At 39.7% G+C, this 18,808-nt stretch overlaps 1 protein-coding gene across 1 annotated transcript in view; it reads right to left on the reverse strand.

Moving 5' to 3' along the window:
• The window catches only part of TSPAN7 (tetraspanin 7), a 230,637-nt gene that overhangs the window by 11,942 nt on the left and 199,887 nt on the right, over window positions 1-18,808 (reverse strand). Inside the window, exon 7 of the mRNA XM_069204232.1 lies at window positions 9,850-9,922. Coding sequence (XP_069060333.1) covers window positions 9,854-9,922 — 69 coding nt within the window. The 3' untranslated portion in view covers window positions 9,850-9,853. The remainder of the gene's footprint in view (window positions 1-9,849; window positions 9,923-18,808) is intronic.

Genomic DNA, 18,808 nt, shown 5'->3' on the forward strand with positions numbered 1-18,808 from the left:
TGCATCTGGGGGTTTGTTGGGGACTTTCCCTTTCTCTTTGGGGTCTGAGTATAGTGAGGTGCAATGTCATTGCACCATTGTTTGGCTGGTTGAGGAGAGGGGTAGTGTGGGTAATTCCCACCTCCAAGGGTGGTAGGGCAGTGGGACATGGGGGGTTGGTGTGGGTAAGGTTTGGGTGGGAATGGGCACCTGTGGTGGGAAGGAAAGGAAAAATTGAGCTATATCAAAGCTGGTTTGATTGTAAGTGCGGACAGGGACGGGGGATTTCAATTTCATCCAAGATCTTTCAATAGATACGTCTAACATGGCAGAAAAGCAGCTGAAGCCTAAGACTAAGCGGGTGGTGTCTGCCCTAACCCAGGATTTTAGGCATGTAGATCCTTGACAGCTGGTGAATCCAACTAGGGCACAGTACACTTGCTTTTTGCAGCACTTTAAAACTGCCTCTGGTCTTGATTTTTTCTTGGCCTCTCAGTCACTTAAGATAGTAGGATCGGCTATCTGGTTGAATGCTCTTTCAGATCAGTCAGTGGCCTCAATTTCAGTAGAGCTAGCTACCATTTCAAGAGTAAGACCTAGGTGGCAGTTTGACAGGGATCTACCAACTAATCAGGAAAGGCTGCAAGAAATGTGGGTATTTCTAAAAGAGTTTTTTACATTTAACAAAAATACGGCCTTGCTTTTCTCGGTTTGGGAAGCTTTTAAAGCCATGGTATGCGGCCGTATAATCGCGTTCAAAGTCAATCAGAATAAAGAGCGCATCAGGCAAGTGCAGGAGCTACAATTAAAGCTTAATGTGGCAATGAGGGCTGTTATTAATTCTTTAGGACAGTAGTATTTAGTAAAGGATTTGGAGAACTTTAAACAAAGCTTAAGACATTTTTATATACTAGAGGAAATCAATAGCTCTAAAAACTATCAGCAACAATTTTATGAAGAATTCCAGCAGATTGGAGAATTTTTTGCTTGGTCGACCCAGATTAAACAGGAAAAATCATTTGTCAGTAAAATTGAGACTCCAGCCACACTTAGCACGGTTTCAGAGAAGGGTGAAGTCTCCAGGGTCTTCCTGCAACATTTTAGACAATTATATGAGACTAAATATCAAGTGCCCTGTTCTTGCATAGCACAGTAGTTTAGCTCTATAGCACTGCCACAACTTTCTGGTTCATTGATGGGGAAAAGAACAGAGTCTGAGGTTTTTGAAGTCTTGGCTAAAATGCCCAGTGCGAAAGCTTGTGGCACTGATGGGCTTCCCTCTGAATTTTATAAGATATTCACACAGCAACTGGTACCTTTTTTAACTGAGCTATTCAACTACATCAAGGAGGGTGGACTTGTTTCCCTCTCCTTCAAGGAATCTATTATAGTCAGTTTCGTGACAAAGGTCAAATCCCCATCAAATGTCAATTCTTATAGGCCTATTAGTCTGCTAAATGCAGATTACAAGCTTTTGACTACAATTTAGTCTACACTTGTGACTCCTACAGGCCAAATATTTATTCATGAGGATTAGAGCGGTTTCGTTCCCAATCGTCTCATGGCTGAAAATTAAAAAAAATTGATTCAGGCTAAAGATTTATTTTCATGTAATCATACACATAGAGCCTTAGTACTCAAATTACACAGAGCATTTGAGATCAAAGCACCACTGAAAGGGATGCCCAAACTAAAGTTGTTTGTTGATGATATGGTCTTGTACCTCAAGCCTGATTCAGCAAATATGGAGTGGGCTTTTGTCCTGTTGGAGTACACCGGCAGGCTATAAGGTGAATCCAAGCATGCTATTCATGCTTCAGCTGAGGACCTGCCGCTGTTTTTACAACGCCAGGCAAAAGCCCAGTCAGGTATTTGGGTACATATGTTACTAGAGATTTTTCCCAGTTATTTCAGCTAAATTACATTGCTATGCAGAGAAAGGCACAAGATCTTCTGGATAGGTGGTCTCTCCTACCTCTGACCCCTATTGGATGGGTAGCGTTAGTTAAGGTGTCAATAAAGTCCTATTCTTGTTTTTGTTATCTAACATTCCTATCTAAATTAATAACAGCTATTTTCAGGCTCTTGGCTTCCTTTTGAGAAGCTTCTTCTGTAACAAGAAGGCCTAACTTGCTATTGTATAGCTTGAGAAGAATCAGGAAGGACTTGTGGACATATTACGAAGCAGCATTTTTGGATCTAATGGGTAGATTACTTGGAGTCAGGGGAGCACTAGATGGTTTATTTAAAAAACAAATGTTGCAGGAATGCACAATCAGTCTCCCTACCTTTATTAAAATTGCAAAACTGCTGAAGAAAACGAGGTATAAGACACTGCAGGAGGGGGGCAGTAGGATGATTGCTCTATACAAGTTGCATCAGGCACCAATAGGTTTTAATTATCTCCAGAGTCAGGAATGTAATTATTTTGGCTTGTTTATGTTGAAGGCAGTGGTATCGTTCTGAGTTTCTTATGGTTCAAAGGAGCTAGGGGATTTTGCCATAAAAGGCAAATTAATAACCTGGGATGAGGTAACGTAGAGGTGTGGGTACCTAGGGGCTAACTTTAGGTGGAGTTGTCTTCAGCTAACTCACTTTTTTTGAGTTCATATGATTTAAGCCAGGAACTACACCAGATTATGCCCTTACTGATCATGGCCAGGCTTACGGGGGTTGTCAACGGGTACAGGTTATTACAAAACATTTCTAAGCAGGACATTATTCTCAGGTTTCTTGAAAGAATTTATGAAAGAACTCGATGTCAATTCACGCAGGATTGCTGCCTGGTTATTTCTGAAATGTGGGATAAATCATTGAAAGGGGCACATTTTTAAAGAGTGACTTTCCTCGCATGATGGATGGTGTATTACACTCCCAATGTCTTGCAGAGGATGTATTCTGACGTCCTCAACCAATGTTTTGTTGCCATCTGGATGATACAGGGGACTGGCTACATGTATTTTGTATGTGCCCAAAATTTAGTTATTTTTGGGAGTGGCTGTTTTCTGCCATAAGTAAGGAGTTATTATCACTGTTGCCCCAAGGACAGCCTAGCGCTATTTGGGGTGTCCAAGGAAAGCCAGAGAATCAACAAGGCAGAACAGTAATATATTTCAATTACACTAGTAGTAGCCCGGTTCATAATTCTTAAAAATTGGAGGACAATCCAGTCTTTATACTGCAGAGATGGTGGGAGAAAATTTCTAAGACAAAAAAAAAATTCAAGGAGCCTAAGCATGGTGTATTGGGTATTTTAATAGGTTTGCAGCAATCTCGTTTAATTATGAGCCCCTAGGTGTTATTCAGCAATTTCTTTCAATTGTTTTTTCTTTATTATATAATATATGGTGATTTTCCTTAGACCAGGTTAACACTGCCCCACTACGAGTCTCTTTTAAGTGTTCCGATATGTAACTCTAACCTTTCTTTGCAGCACACAGCCTATTGTAGCCGAATTCGATTAATGCTGCTTGCTTCACTTTTTTTATCGTAACAGTTTTGTGGAGACTCAGTGGCATTCAGTATTCTATTGTGTTTGATCATAGGTTACTCTTTTTGCATTTAACACACGACACCTTATTGGAAGCACTTTAATGAGGATTTCATAAAACAGTGTCATCCTTAATTACAGTGACTGTCTGCCTTGTATTGAGGTTATTCCAATTATATGTTCGTTTTCCTTCTCTGTATCCAGTTTTTTCTAATGTATATAGCACATTACTCTGCTTGCTCATAGGTTGATCATTTTGCACATGCAATGTCAAACTGTGTGTTCAGCTTCTCTTTCTGATTAGTGCACTTCATCCTGCTTATTTATAGGTTGTTTCTTTTGCACATAGCATTTGGCACTTTATCAGCAGCACTCCAATACGAATTGGATACAATAGCGATATTTATAATTGTTGGGATGGTTTGCACTTTTAATGATATTACTGCCAGTGTATGGGTTTTCATCTTTTTTGTATCCAGAATGTCTTCAGCCGATCATGAAATTAATTAATTTTGTATTCTGTTGATGTATGAGCTCAATACAAAAAAAGAATAGTGGATTAATGAGAAATATACTTTTGCCTCATGTGCATCCCTCACAAAGGACCATAATCAACAGCAGTGTCAGCAAGAAAACTGTTTGATATTTATTTATTCTTATTAAATTTTCCTCTGCCAGGGTAACGAGAAAAACATCTTCCACTCTAAAATAACAGACTATTGCTTTATTCTCTCCGTTGTGGAGTTTCCTTCATATCCTAGGTGGACACTACATATGTCCTCTGAGAAATCCAAAAGTTTATCTTGGTGGCCTAGAAGCTACAATGGCATATTGTGGCCTGAAGACATCTCTGACCATCTACCATTGATCACATGTTTTCATGTTTCACTTTACCCTCTTTCACCCTCGAAGGTTCGCTGCAGTTGAGAAATGTGGGGTTTCAGTTATTGTTGGATCCCGAAAGAGGTATTGTTTATCCCAAGTTACATTAAACTTAGCTAGGTGCATTTTAACTTTCCTCAAACCCTCTCTTTCCTCTTGCTAACTGTCCCTACACCTACTGACAAAAATGTAAATTCAGTCCTGCTCATTCTTTAAGACCTCTTTTCAAAGGTCCTAAATGAGGATAGAATTCGTCTCTCCATCCCAGGAGTGCCACAACTTAAATATGAATAATTATTTATCTTGTATTATAACCCATCATTAAGCTCCCTTTCTATCTGTCTCCAATCTGAAGTCCCAGTCAACAATACTACAAGTGGGTGAGCTAATAAAGAAGCCTGGCTCTTGATCAGCTTGCGGTCCCCTTGGACTCTCAGGCCCAAAGCAAGTCGAGCTTTCATGTGTCTTCTGCCTGACACCCACGCGCTAATATCATGTGCAAAAGATTAATGACAAAGCATTAACATTGGCTGTAAAAAAGGTGAGATAAAGAGATGCCTATCTAGTGGCTGAATTGCACAATCTGAAACCAGAAAACTTGGAATCACTCTCAGCTTCTCCGCATGACCAATGTTAGTGATGGTGTGCTTTTTGTATTCCACTGTACCCCCTTTTCATCACCTTTGATGACGAAAATGAATTAAAAAAAGCCTCTGCACTTTCCATTCTTATTTTTGCTTTTTCTTTTGCTTGAAATTTCTAGTCAGTCCAAAACACAGATTAAATACAAAAAAGTGTATACTTTGTGCCTAAACCCCTCAATTCACATTAAACAAACGCACCTAACTCACCTCTCAATGATTTCAGATTGCACTGGATATGAGACAAAAAATGCAATTACATCTATCCATAATACTGTCAATTCACATCACTAACATGTTTAACAAAAAACGGTATCAGGTTATTCAGAATTAGTTGTTTATAATTCCCAGTGAGAATGTATGAACCTAGACATCTAAATTATGTTGATTCTAATCCAATTGTGTTAAAACATTTGAGATAATGTACCATTAGCCCTACTATTACCATTGTTGGGCATACATAGATAGAAAGTAGCACATAAAAGCTACACATCTAAACTACTATACCACATTGACTTGGAAGCCCAACAAGATGTGTTGCTTTTTATACATTTTGCCAAAACTATTTCTCCATAATGCTCTGTTACTAAAATTAACCCACATTGCTCCCTTATATTATCAGAAAGTGTAACTCAAAGTTTATCCAAAAAGCTATACTGGGAGAAAGAACAACAGCTAAGATAAGGATAACTGGTTGAATATATTCTCTGTGTGGTATATTTCATATACCAATGCAGTGTTGGCCATGCACCTGTTATATGTGCGATATTTGGTCAAGCAAAGCTCACTTTTTGCCACATTTGCAGCAGTTTTTCTGGGTTAATAATATTGGGTCCATTAAAAAACATAACGAGGAATTGAATATTAAAGCACTTTAACTTAAATATGCATACTAAAAATTGCAGTCCATCTCTTTGGGCCTTCCTTGAAACTGCTGTTTGATGTGATCGAAGCTAAATTCATACTATCTTAAAGATATGACTGTGCAATTGTATTGGATTCCCTAATTAAGAGCTTAGAACATTGTCACTCCAAACTGTCCAGATTGTTGTTCACTTTGCCATCATCCACATCACAAGCACAAATCTCTTTAGAGTTCAATTTACCAACCTAGACTGTATACAAAGCTGGCTGCATCTTAAATTTTTGGCGAAACGGTAAGACAGCTCAGCTGGGAACACGTAACGCAGCAATGTGGAGGGAAGTATACATTTTGTAAATTGCCTTACGAAGTTCATTCCGAGAACTTTAATAAATCATTTTTTTAAAGATGTCAGAAGCATGGGAACTCTCTCTCACTAAGAGCCAGTTCAAGCTACAAGTAGAACATAGATTTCAAGCTCCTTTGCTTTAGATCAGGTTTCATGCTCTTTTAGAAAGTACATTGCCACTTTACAGACTCCATACGATTCAAATAAAATGCAACCTTATTTGGGGGTTGCAATACCATTCAGTTTCACAAGGAACTTAGCAACGCTAAGAACTGGTCTTTTCGATGTGGGTGAAATAAGAAAACAGTTAAGGTATGCATGTATGTCGCAGAATTGGTGCTTGTGCCAATATTGAAAGAATTAACATGCAGGTCAGCTGCTGCTCTCAGGAGTTCTTCCCTGTGCGATCCAAATTTGTACTTCTTTCATTCAGATGTCTCAATGCAAGATTCACAGCACTTGCCATAACAAAACTGTTTTAATCCAAAAGATTTGCATTTTGCATGTGGATTCCTAACAATGCTTAATGTGCTATTAGAAAATAATAGAGAAATTGCATCAGAGCAATCCGAGTGGAGTCGAAGATATGAATCAATGTGAATAAAAGCTTTGTTAAAGATATGCACTTGGTCACTTTAATTGTATGCAATTCAAAAGAGAACCAGTTTATACTTTAATGAAATCAGTATATTGTTTGGTCCTCCTAAAATATTAGTGTTTTTACCTTTTTTTCTTCATTATGGAATAGTAATGTATTTTAGTGACTATACAATAAAATTTGGATATGCAAAGAATTGAATGTGTTTGTGAAGGTTGCTTATATGGTAGCTGCTCATGCTATAACTTCCTATACACATGTAGCAAGTAGATGATGTGCCTGTTTTGTGTGCATGGGGACTTTTTGCAAGGTGCTGCCGAGGATTTATGTATCAAGAGCGAAGCAGGCACTGCACTTGCCCATGTCATACCTCTTCTGTGAGTTAGTGAGGGATGATTGCACCACTTCTGTCAGAGAATGACATTGAGGCACGTTTAAAAAAAAATTAAAGAATGTACATTGGAATAAAATGAGTATGTATACTTGAACTCACAAGCTAATGTTTAGTATTCATGGTCTCGCAAAATTTTAAAGTAATATTCAGGAAACGTGATGTAATTTTATAATTAAATAGTTGATATCTGGGGACAGCATTTTATAATTTACTAAACATGAAAAGCTTATATTTGATGGCAAATTAATTGATATTTTGAAAGTGTATAAGTGTATTTCTAAAATAATTTAAGCTGACATTTGAGTGATAATTCAGGAGGATTCGTAAAATCTTACCTCCTTATATTATGGCTTGGTTTGGTTCCTTGTGATTAAGGACACATTACTGCTGCTGTAGTGACAATTTCATACAGGGCGACTCCTCCGTTAGGGCGAAGGAGCGTCGCCCCCTCCCCCGCCAGCAGCTTCTGAACCTTTACAAGAAAACAATAATAAACCGTGCTTATTATTGTTTTCTTGTAAAGGGGTGGGGCACTGGGGGTGACGAGCACTGAGGGGAGTTCACAGAGCACTTCCCTCAGTGCTCATGTATGTTTGGCCAGCCGTCTCGGGGTTGCCAAACACACATGCACAGTGAGCTCTCTGCAGCCCAGCAGCACAGTTGCCGGGCTGAAGAGAGCCTGCACAGGCTCCAAGTCTGCCTGGGGTTTTTGAGCAGCGTCAGGATTGGCCGCAGGGCAGGATGGGAGCCTGTGTCTGCAGTCTGAAGCGAGGAAGGGCAGAGGAGCGGCGCGACGGCAACAGAGTAGGTACGTTTTAATTTTATTTTTTTCTAATTAAATATAACCCCCCCTAAGTGCCACACCCGCCCCGCCCCTTCAGAGGGCAGCGAGCCAAGACTGATTAGATAACTTGTGATGGCAATTAATTAACTTTTTGATCATTATAAGGTCAAAAACGCCTCCGAGAGTTTCCGAATTACAGCCACAACAGCATTAAAGTGCCCTTAACATCGGATATATAACAGGTAACTGCGTAGTCCCATAATGCGAGACCCAGAAGAAGGCTTTATTGGACCAGAGCAATCATTCCACTTTATGTATTTGTATTTTATGACTATTTGACGCCATTTACGTTAAAGGTATGCCTTTTGCCCAAACAGTATCATATATTTTCAAAACCCTTACGAAAATGCTTAGTCACATTAATCAGAAAGTGAGGATTTAATAAGGACCTGTGTACGTTGTACTAGTAAGGACATTTTATAAATGAGAGGTTTTGAAGATACTATCTGCAAGAAGCAGCAAGCAATAGGCCCTGACTTTAATTAGAATATCGAAGTTTTGTTTAGCAATCATGAATAAAGATCCTGCTTAAAAAGGGCAATTATGAAGTTTCAGAAGTGAAGTTTGGGACCTTCATTATTAGGCATGTCCTTAATTTTAATAATGCCACTTTACACAACTTTGCATAATGTTGCTACTCATTGAGACTGGCTTCTGCAAAAAAATTCTGTCCAAGAGACATTTTCTTCTCAGACCAGTTTCGTGATGCTTAAATTGAATTTTTGTAGTGCATACTATCACTAATAAAGGACTTATTTGTATACCACTATAGCTCATTTTTTCTGGAACTGTAATTTCCAGCAATTGGGTGACATTTTAAAGTAATTTGGTGAAAAGATGTATGCAAATTTGCACACCCCTATTCATTACCTAATGTTATTGTCATGCTTAGAGACACATTATATCAGATGAAATTGCTGAAACTAAGGGCCTTAGTAATAGTTTGGCAGATGTATGAAATTTGCCAAGAAGGTGCTCTTTCAGCCCTATTTATCTGGCATTGAAGAGCTATCCACTTTTAATAAGGTGGACTGGACATCTGCTACTTTTTTGCAGAGATAGTGCATTCGCCAAGATCAAAATAAAAAATGTATGACATGATTCCTGTGATAAAATGGGTTTTAAAACCACTTATTTTCTTCCCGGAAATGGAACCACACGTGTAATATTTGTGTGATCAGTGCAACCAAACCCAAAACGAAAATGCTGCTCTCAGTAAACTCCGCGGTAGTTTTTCTCCCTGTGGTTACAAAACCTGTCATACCGGATAGGTAGCGGTGTTGCTAGAGCATGTGAGATCTGTGTAACTTTTCTTGTCCCAATCTTGCTGTTTCCAAAATAGGTATTAGTCACACTGCATTTGATGGAATGCCCACCTCAACAGGGCCAAAATAAAAGAAGCAGGAAATAGAAATGTAGATATATATATATTTTTAAAGGATGAAGTCAATTCATTTTGCATACCACAATTATTTGAGCAGCATGCAATTTTTACTAATTTATTTGGAATATTTTGCTGTAAGCAGAACCATTTGTCCATATTGTGAAAAAATGTCATAGTTGTAAAACACATGCAAACCCTGTACAGCTTGTCAAGATCACTTGCTGATTCAATTACTGACCAGTTGTTTACATCCCAGTGGTTTGGACGTTCATGTGCAACCAAATCACTTGTTTACTCTTTCAGTCTCCTAAGTTCACTTTGCCATTCAACTCACAGGATTCTCCCAAACTCATCAATTATTGAGCCTCCCACCATGGAACTATTGAGATGAATAACAAGTGACATACCAAAAACAGAAGCGCTTACCTTATTACACCATCTCATACTGATTGGCCGTAATAAATCGTGAAAGGCAGCAAGCCAAGAGCATTCCAATCAACTAGAAAAAGCACAAACAAAATCGAATCAGCACATCAATAAATAATAATCACAATTCAATATCTCAGTTTCAGGTTTTTTTAATTATTTTATAGTGAAAACTGTCCTTTACTTTGTACTGCAACACAATTTAACACAGCGTTTATCTGTACATGGCTATATAAAAGTGTCTGTAAGAAGGACATAAAGATTTCACGCAATTGAGCACTGTGGAACCTAATAACTGGATCCCACAGAAATACCTGTTAACTGAAACCCTTGTAATTAATGGTATACATGTTATGGCCGTCACAACTATGTACTACGAAGTAGAAGGTAAAATATTAAATTACTTCATTGCGATGTTGATATTTTCTTTAATCTTCGTTCACACTTTACATTACCAACATGGTTTGGAAATTCATGGGACCCGCTTTAATATACAGCAAGAATCAATAAAAAAGTACTTTGACAACAAATCCCATAAGCTGCTTCATCCCTCTGTAAACACCCACACTCCCATGATAATACTCAACCATCTTTGAATGGAGAGAACTGTCCGGTAACCATGATCATAGGGTCATTTGGGAGTAGTAACCATAGCAACTCTGACCACATACAGCTCTCTTCATTCTCTGTAGTTGAATCTGTACCTGGGGTAGCAGCAAAATAACCAGCCTATGAGTGACGCTGGTGTTGAAGATGTGCATCGTGGGCAAAGGGTTTCATTGTTGGAGCCAGGGTCTGCAACGGATGATGGACAAGTGGTCATTGTATTGCAAGAGGCAGAATCCCCCGCTGGCCAGGGACGCAGGGTATGCCAGGGTGGCGAATGGTAGGTATAAGGAAGGAGACAACCTGCTGGTGTAGCGACCTGCTCCACAACAATTAACGAATGGCGGGAGTGGCAGGAGCTAAAAAGTCAGGATATGGGCATTAACTTTGCCGCTGCCACAGTCGCTCAAGTCCAGACCGCCTGGGGAGCAAGTCGGCGGTTACACCTATTGGTAGCCTGAGGTAATTTTGGATTTCTTTCTGTGAGAGCTGGTGCGCACTTACTCTGCACTCATGGTCCCGCAGCCCCTGGGTTCCTATGAACTGTAGGGGGAAAAGAAGCAGGGCGCTGGTACGGAAATGAGAGTCCTGAGCGCACTTGCTTAATTTAAAGAAACTGGAAATTAATCTGATCAAATCTGGCCTGTGTCTGAGATAATTGATTATAAGAGGACCAATTTGGCATTAAAGGTGAAGTAAAAATAAAAGTGCACTGTAAGAACAAAGGAAACATAAAAAAGCTGGAAATACAGTAAGAAACCCTGTGCTTAACCTCTAAGGAAGGGGCCAAGAGAATCCAAGAAAGACTGTTGGAGCTACAAGCAACCTTGAGCAACAAATACATTATAAGTCTCAGCTAGCTAATCAGCAGCCACCATGTTTGGATAGGGGTTGAAAACAGCCTGTGGGGGGGGGGGCTCTAGGTCACTCCACAGGTGGATAAGACCAGGAGGTGCAGCAGAAGCGGTCTGTGTAACACAGTTGCGACTTGAGGTCCCCTTGTGAAATCTTCAGCATCCCCCAATAAGCATTGGAAGTTGAGAGACATTAAACATGTCTCCAGGGGAGTGTAAATGAAACCACTAGCCTCAACCAAGTCATCAAAACCCATAAGGAGTCAGAAGCAACTTATATTAAGCCATGGGTGTAAGACTCAATCAAATAAAGATACGTTGCAAGTTGATTCAATTGGTCAGCGGTGGCAAGCTACGTCTCAGCAGGAAATGTTCACAGCAGTTTCCCTTATGATTCAGGAGAATACAGATTCATCACACTTCATTAGGTCAGATCAGTCTCTGGCTGAGCCCGCCTCAGGTCTGAGGAGGGTCTTTTCCAAAAGGGTATTTCAAGGACATAGGGATGTAAGAATTGCTCCCTCAACCCTCAGACCTACAATCCACAATATTTTCAAGGATAAGCTGGCATATACCCTATTCACAATGGGCAATTTTAAGGGGACGTTAAGAGAGAGCATGGCAGCAGATCCAGCAGACCAAGCACAAGGCCAGGGGGGAAACCAGGGCGTGACCTTGGTAGGCGTCCCCAATGAATTGGGGACCTCAACCCACCAGTTGCCACATGGAACTATGAATTTGATGCAATCCTCACCGATGATAGCGCATCACACTCTACCCAAGGAGGGAGTAGCAGCTCCAGCTCCACCAGTACATCCACTTGTAATGCCATTAATTGAAGCAACACTGAATCATATCTTAAAGGAGCTTCAGGAGTTGAAACTGTCTCAAGAACATGCCCATAGAAAAACTAAGGAACAGTTAGGACAAATTAATGCTATTATCTTACAGCTCTCCTCTTGTATGTCTCAGGTGAAACAAAGGGTGGCTCATCTGGAAGACTCAAGTAACAATCACAAAACTGGAACCTCCAAAATTCAAGCAGAATTAGAAGAGCATCAGTTAAAACTGGGTGATGCAGAGAATAGATCCTGCCATTCAAATCTAAGGTTTGTAGGAGTACCAGAGGATCGAGAATCAGGATTGATGGCAACTAAGTTGATTTCAGACCTCGTCCACAAATATGTACTCCTGGATAAAGCACTGGAGGGAACGGATTTAACAATTACTTGTGCACATCGTGTTCCAGCAGTCAAGTCCTTGATCTTGGTGATCTTTGGCAATTTTAGGCTCAAAGAGCAATTCTGTCACACGCCATTAAGACTAAAACCTACAACACTACGGATAATTTCACCTTTAGAATATTTTCTGATATGTCAATCATGGCAGCACAATGTCACAGAGATTTTATACGTCTGATCAAGAACTGTAAGTGTCAAGGGGCACCAGCCGGTATCATTCAGCAGTCTAAACTCAAGGTTTTTTCAAGGGTCAAGCATTTATGTTTCACTCAGTGGACTAGGCAAAAGGATTTTTTCTGACAATAAAGAGGGGAGGAGGTGAGGGGGATACGAAATAGCTCCCTTTGAAACTTCAACAGAGGCGCTATGGGGTAATGTGGGGGGTAAGGCTGGTAATAGTATAAGACTATTAACTTAAACAAGAAGAAACATTCAGTGGGCCATATAATTTACTTAAGATTTTGAATGAGCTTCAGTTGTTGGTCCCTGGATCAAAATCAGGGGTGTAAATAGAGAGTGAGAAAGGTACTATAAAGGCCAAACTAATCATACGAGGTTTATCAGACACAGTATAGGGTGATGCCTAATCCAAGAGGTGTTGTAGTTCATCTGATCTTGCTTGTTGTTTTGCTACCCTAAAACATGGGTTCAGGAAGTGCCATGTCAGGGCACTTATTTGCAGGGGATGGGGTGGAGTAAGGAGGGGGCAGAAGGGCACAAGGGATGGGTCACTATTGCCTAGGATGGAGCCCATGCCGGTGGGGCTTCAGGGTTAGCAGTAGTGGGAGGGAATGGGTGGGTGACCAGGAGGCTGGGGGGAATACAGGTAGGAAGGATAGGTGCTGTTCTCTTTTTTTAGTGTCTAAGGGGTTGGGAGGCTTCACTAACTTCAAGGGGTCTGACCAGCAGGGAGATGAAGCAGAGACTAATAGACATGAAATAAAGTCAAAAGCATGTAGCGAGATATGTTGGCTGGTTACTCATTAGGATAGAGAGTAAAGCTTTTAAACTAGCCTTGCGCAATGTGAACCGGATAAACAACCAAGCCAAATTGAGGGCCATACTTCAGTGGCTAAAGAAATCACAAGCGCAGATAATTCTACTTCAAGAAACTTAACTTAAGTTCCAATCGAAGCTGTCCAAAACACCCAGTTTTATTTCTCAGACATTTTATGCTTCAGCCAGTGTAGCGGTTCGGCGGGGTGGCAGTTTTGATCATACAGGAATTCTTGTGGGAGGTGTATCAGGTTTTTAAAGATCCCCAAGCCAGGTTCATTGTAGCTATTTTAAAAGTTGATGGTCAACTCCTACACCTGGTTAGCTTCTGTGGCCGTATAGACAATGAGACAATCTCTCTTCAGGAACTATACAGTCTTTTGATTCCACTTCCAGGTCTCTTCGTGATAGGGTGTCACTTGAATACTAGACAAGATACAAGGCTTGATTCATCACGTAAGAACAAGTCTCAGAATAAACCTAGAGCCTCCTGCTTCCTAGCCAAAATCTTTAGAGATCTAGCCCTAATAGACCACAGGAGGGTAGATCATCTGTAGAGTCAAGAATTTACTTGTTTCTCCAAACGATTAAATTCTGCCTCTAGGATCGATTGTTTTTTCCTAATTCCTCCTCAATGGGCTAGGAGCAACTCTCTCATCTGGTCAAACCTCTTTTCAGACCACTAGGATCCCCTGATCGAATTAAACATGCCTTCTAAATGATCAGATCGTACGGGATGGGTGCTAGATAAGTCCTTATTGACAGATGTTGGGTGGATAGAAATCTTACGGTCCTCCAGCTCGGAATTCTTTATTCGGAATAAGAGCTCGGCCTCCACATTTTCAGTATGGGAGACATGTAAGGGCTTTATTGGGGGCAAGCCATTTCCTACAAGTCACAACCAAGAAGGGAAAAATCTTTAGCTTTCCAACAGGAAATAGATCAAGTAACGTGGGCCCATCAGACAGCTTACACTAAGGCATCTGGGGCTAGAATGATGCCTAGACAGAATCTGAAGGAGCATTATATGTCTCAAGAAATAGTAAATCAGAATACATGCTTCCAGCAATACTATGAAGAAAGTGAGCATGTCGGGAAGTTTTTGGCCTGGTCGGTCCAGAAAAGATGGAATAAGACATCTATTAAATCAATTTTTGATGAGGTCCAAGATCGGGTGGTTGAGCAACCTGCCGATATAGAGTGTTTTCAACACATTAAATAAATCTTTATGCCTCTACATTGACAGTTACCTCAGATTTAATAAATGCGTATCTGGGGGCAATTAATTTGCCCATTTTAGTAGAGAACTCCAGGTGTCTGCAGAGGTGCCAATTGTGCTGACTGAAGTTAAAGACGCCATCAAAAATTCCACCAATGGGAAGACTTGCAGGAGTGATGGGCTACTGACCAAGCTATATAAAACGTTGGTGGAACAGATTTCCAGATTTTTAGTTATTCTGTTTAATGGAATACTTAATGGGGTTAGGTGCCTAGTTAATTTACTGAGGTGGTAATTGTAAGTTTTTTTAAGAATGGCCAATGAGCTGGTTCATATCACCCTATTATCCTTCTGAACTATTTTTGAGAATTGTGGCTGCCAGACTACCTCCATTAGCCCAAGCAGTGATCCATGGAGACCAATGTAGATTTCTCCCGGGGAGAACAATCTTGACTAATGCAAATTTTCTGCTACAGGCTATAGACTACTTCATAAAGAACAGGGTCAAGGCCGCTATCATTATAGAGGACACTGAAAAAGCCTTTGACTTAGTTCAATGCGAAGTTCTATTCACCATTTTGCATAGGTTTAACTTCCCTCCAAAACTGGTACGGCTAATTCAGAATTTATATTGTAAATCAGAAGACAAAGTCCTAGTAAGTTCACATAGGGCTGGAACTGTGTCAATTAGCAGAAGGACCTGTCAGGAATGCCTTTTGTCTCCAGCACTATTTGAACATTTTATTGAGCCCCTAGAGGCTGCATTACGTCAAGATCCCCATATCAAGGCACCTCAACGCACCCTAAGTTAAATTGTTTGCGGATGATATGATTTTGTTTTTAGCAGCAGATGAGCATAATGTGGATGGAGCATTTGCAAAGGTGAAAGCATTTACGGATCTAGGAGGGTATAGAGTTAATCAAACGAAGTTAGAGACACTTTTGTTTAATAGCACTAAATTAGTTTTGCATGTGGACATGTGGACACACTTTCAGGCTTCACTTCCCATTAGATATTTGGACATATATGTTTCCCATGATTTTGCCTACCTATATCATTTTAATTATCTGTCCACTCTCAAAAAGGCACAAAACCTTTTACATCAATGGAAATCTATTCCTTTAAAAATTATTAGTCTCACAGATCTAATCAAAATGATGAATCTAATGCTGTTCCTTTTCGTTTTTTCAAATGTTATCATCAAAGATCCCCAAAAAATATTGAGGGAAATAGATCAGATGTTGTACCATTTCATATGGTCAAGGAAAAAAACGCCTACTAAACTGGAAACATTCCAACTAGTTATCGAGGACGCGGCTTAGCATTACCATTTAAAAAAAAATGCTATCAGGCAACATATTTAGATAGGGCTATCAGAGTAGCAGCACCTCATAATCTTCATAATACTTTTTTTTTGTCTCAAACAAATGCTTTTGGAAGACAACTTTCAGATTCCCCATCTCAAAATTCTGAGGCTTTCGAAGCATACTATATGTAAGCTTCCTCATCTGGTGCTGCTTAGGTATATTCAGCTTAAAGAAGGGCATAGTTTTGCTCAGTTTCAGCCCTCTATGTCGATAAATGATGTGAGTTCTTGGGCTTACAGGTGGGCATAGGGAGATTAAAGGATGGGAGAAGGTAGGATTTTTTCAGTTTAATTATTTTTTATTGGCAGGAAAAATGAAATCGTGGGACCAGTAGACCACAAGCAATCCGACAATTACCTCCCCAATATTTTTCTCATATTTACGAATTCACCACTTTATGCAATGCATTCACCCATCTAAGGATGCATTAGCCTCCACTATCACCCATGCATAATATATTAGGATTTTAATGGGGGGGTGTAATTGGTATCACATACTGCAGCAACAACTCCATGTAGACATTGCCCCCAAGCCCCTGGCTAAGATTGAGACCACTACTGGATGTACGATCGACCTATGTCTTTGGAATCAATATAATGTATGGGCCCACAAAGTCAAGGCTAATTTTAAAAGAATGGCCGTTCTCTCAAAATGGTTTTTGTACTATACACGCTCTTGTGATTCAAAAAGTGCTTCCTTCTCTCTCAGGGGAATGCTTCAGATGTAAATATAATATGGGAGATTGGCTACATGTATGCTTTACCTGTCCTGCTTTAGTTGACTTTTGGAGGAAAGTGTTTCAGTGGCTTAGTATTTAATTGCAGGTGTTTATAGTCCCAGACTCTCCGTGGGCTCTTTTTGGAATCTCTACCATGACAAATCTTTCAGTATGACAACAGCAGATATTTGTATTGCATCTTTAATAGCTAAATCATTTATGTCACAGCAATGGAGAACTGTAGTAGTCCCATCTTATGAACTCTGGTTGCAAAAGATGAAGCAAGTTCAGTCAAGGGACGAACTCTATGCACAAAGAATGGGGGCAATATTGAAGTATTCAAGTATTTGGGTGGATAGGTCGAACCTACAAACTTTGGATGATATTATATGAATTAATCGGGGTCTTATATGAAATGTTGTTTTGATTATATAAGTCCTTATGAATTTTAGTGTCATGCATCCCTCCTACCTGTTTCATGCATTAAATAAAATTAGTCATTTGGGTTTGAAATGAACTTTGGTGTGGTTTGGAGATAGAAATATATTATAAAAAAATGAGGAAAAAAAATGAGCAGCTTTTAAAAAATAGAAGCTGCGACTCTACAAACCGATCAAATGCATACAAATAACAAAGAAAATGGCAAAATAAATGAAACCGCAGAGAAAATGTATGCTGTGTGCACATATGAAATTTGTTAACAACATGAAAAACCATTGAAAACGTAGGCAGCACAAGGGAATAAGAAAAATAGACATAATACTTACTGACAAATAAAAAAGCTGAAAAACAGGAAATTTGTAAATAAAAAGGAGAAACTGAAAAAAGTAGGAATGTGGCAGAAAGAAAGTTTACAGAAAAGTAAAGTATGACAGTGCTGACTGAGTTTGGTGAACGTGTCTTGTATAAATCCCATATTTTCAAAGATGAAACATTTTTGTACCATTACATGCAGATGGTGGTAAGTAAGATAGCACTTAATACCAACACCTTGCCTCCTTCTCTTGTGACTGCAGATTTGATTTACAGAGGTGGCAATGTATTACATGGACATTTCTGCATATTTAAGCACACAGAAGGCACTTCAGATACCGCAACTCACCACTATATTACCATATATAGCTGCAAAGTATTTGGTTTACATGTGTGTGACCTTTCAATATTTTCAGTGAGTTTATGTGTGATATTTCAGTGGCTTATGTGTGACACCCCAAGTGGTACGCTAGCAATAGAAGAACAACGTATTTACGTTCACATAATGTAATACATTTCAGAACTAACCAGCTTTGTGCAATGTAGTTGGTCTTAAAAGTTATCATACAGAGCCATCCAGACAATAAGAGGTTTATCCTTACAACCACAATCTCTTCAGGCCAACTAATGTACATTTCACTCACACAACAGAACAAAGTCCACTGCCCCTGCAGAGACCACCAACACTACAAATTGTGTACCTTATATGAACAATGAAACAGAAAAGTGTACAAATATGCATAGACAAGATCTTTGCACAACCACCAAGTTACAAAAGCCCGCCGTATGTAAATCCACACCTCACACCACATATAACTCTTACACACAGGTAATGGTGAACAAAATCACTCTGGCTCCACATCTGTATTTTTCAAGTGCCACTCAAAGCACACATGTCGAAGCATGCAAGAGTTTACGTCAAAAGGTTAAATTAATAGGTTGCTACCTCTGGGCTGCACATAGCAAAACTTGCATTCAAAATACAAGGTGTGATCGTAAGCCACGACCTACACAAAACAGGAACCACCCCATAACAAGTGCTTGACTTTTGCATTCCACTTGCACATCATGAAGACCTCCATATCCAACACAGCAGGTATTTAAACACAAACGAGAAACCCACTGTTAATTGCTAAATAGAGTGAGAGGACGTGGCTTAAGCGCTAAAGCTGCCGATTTTGGAACTAGGCTAGGGAACCTGGTT

Source organism: Pleurodeles waltl, chromosome 8 (genome assembly GCF_031143425.1).
Source record: "Pleurodeles waltl isolate 20211129_DDA chromosome 8, aPleWal1.hap1.20221129, whole genome shotgun sequence".
Classification (NCBI taxonomy): Eukaryota; Metazoa; Chordata; class Amphibia; order Caudata; family Salamandridae; genus Pleurodeles; species Pleurodeles waltl.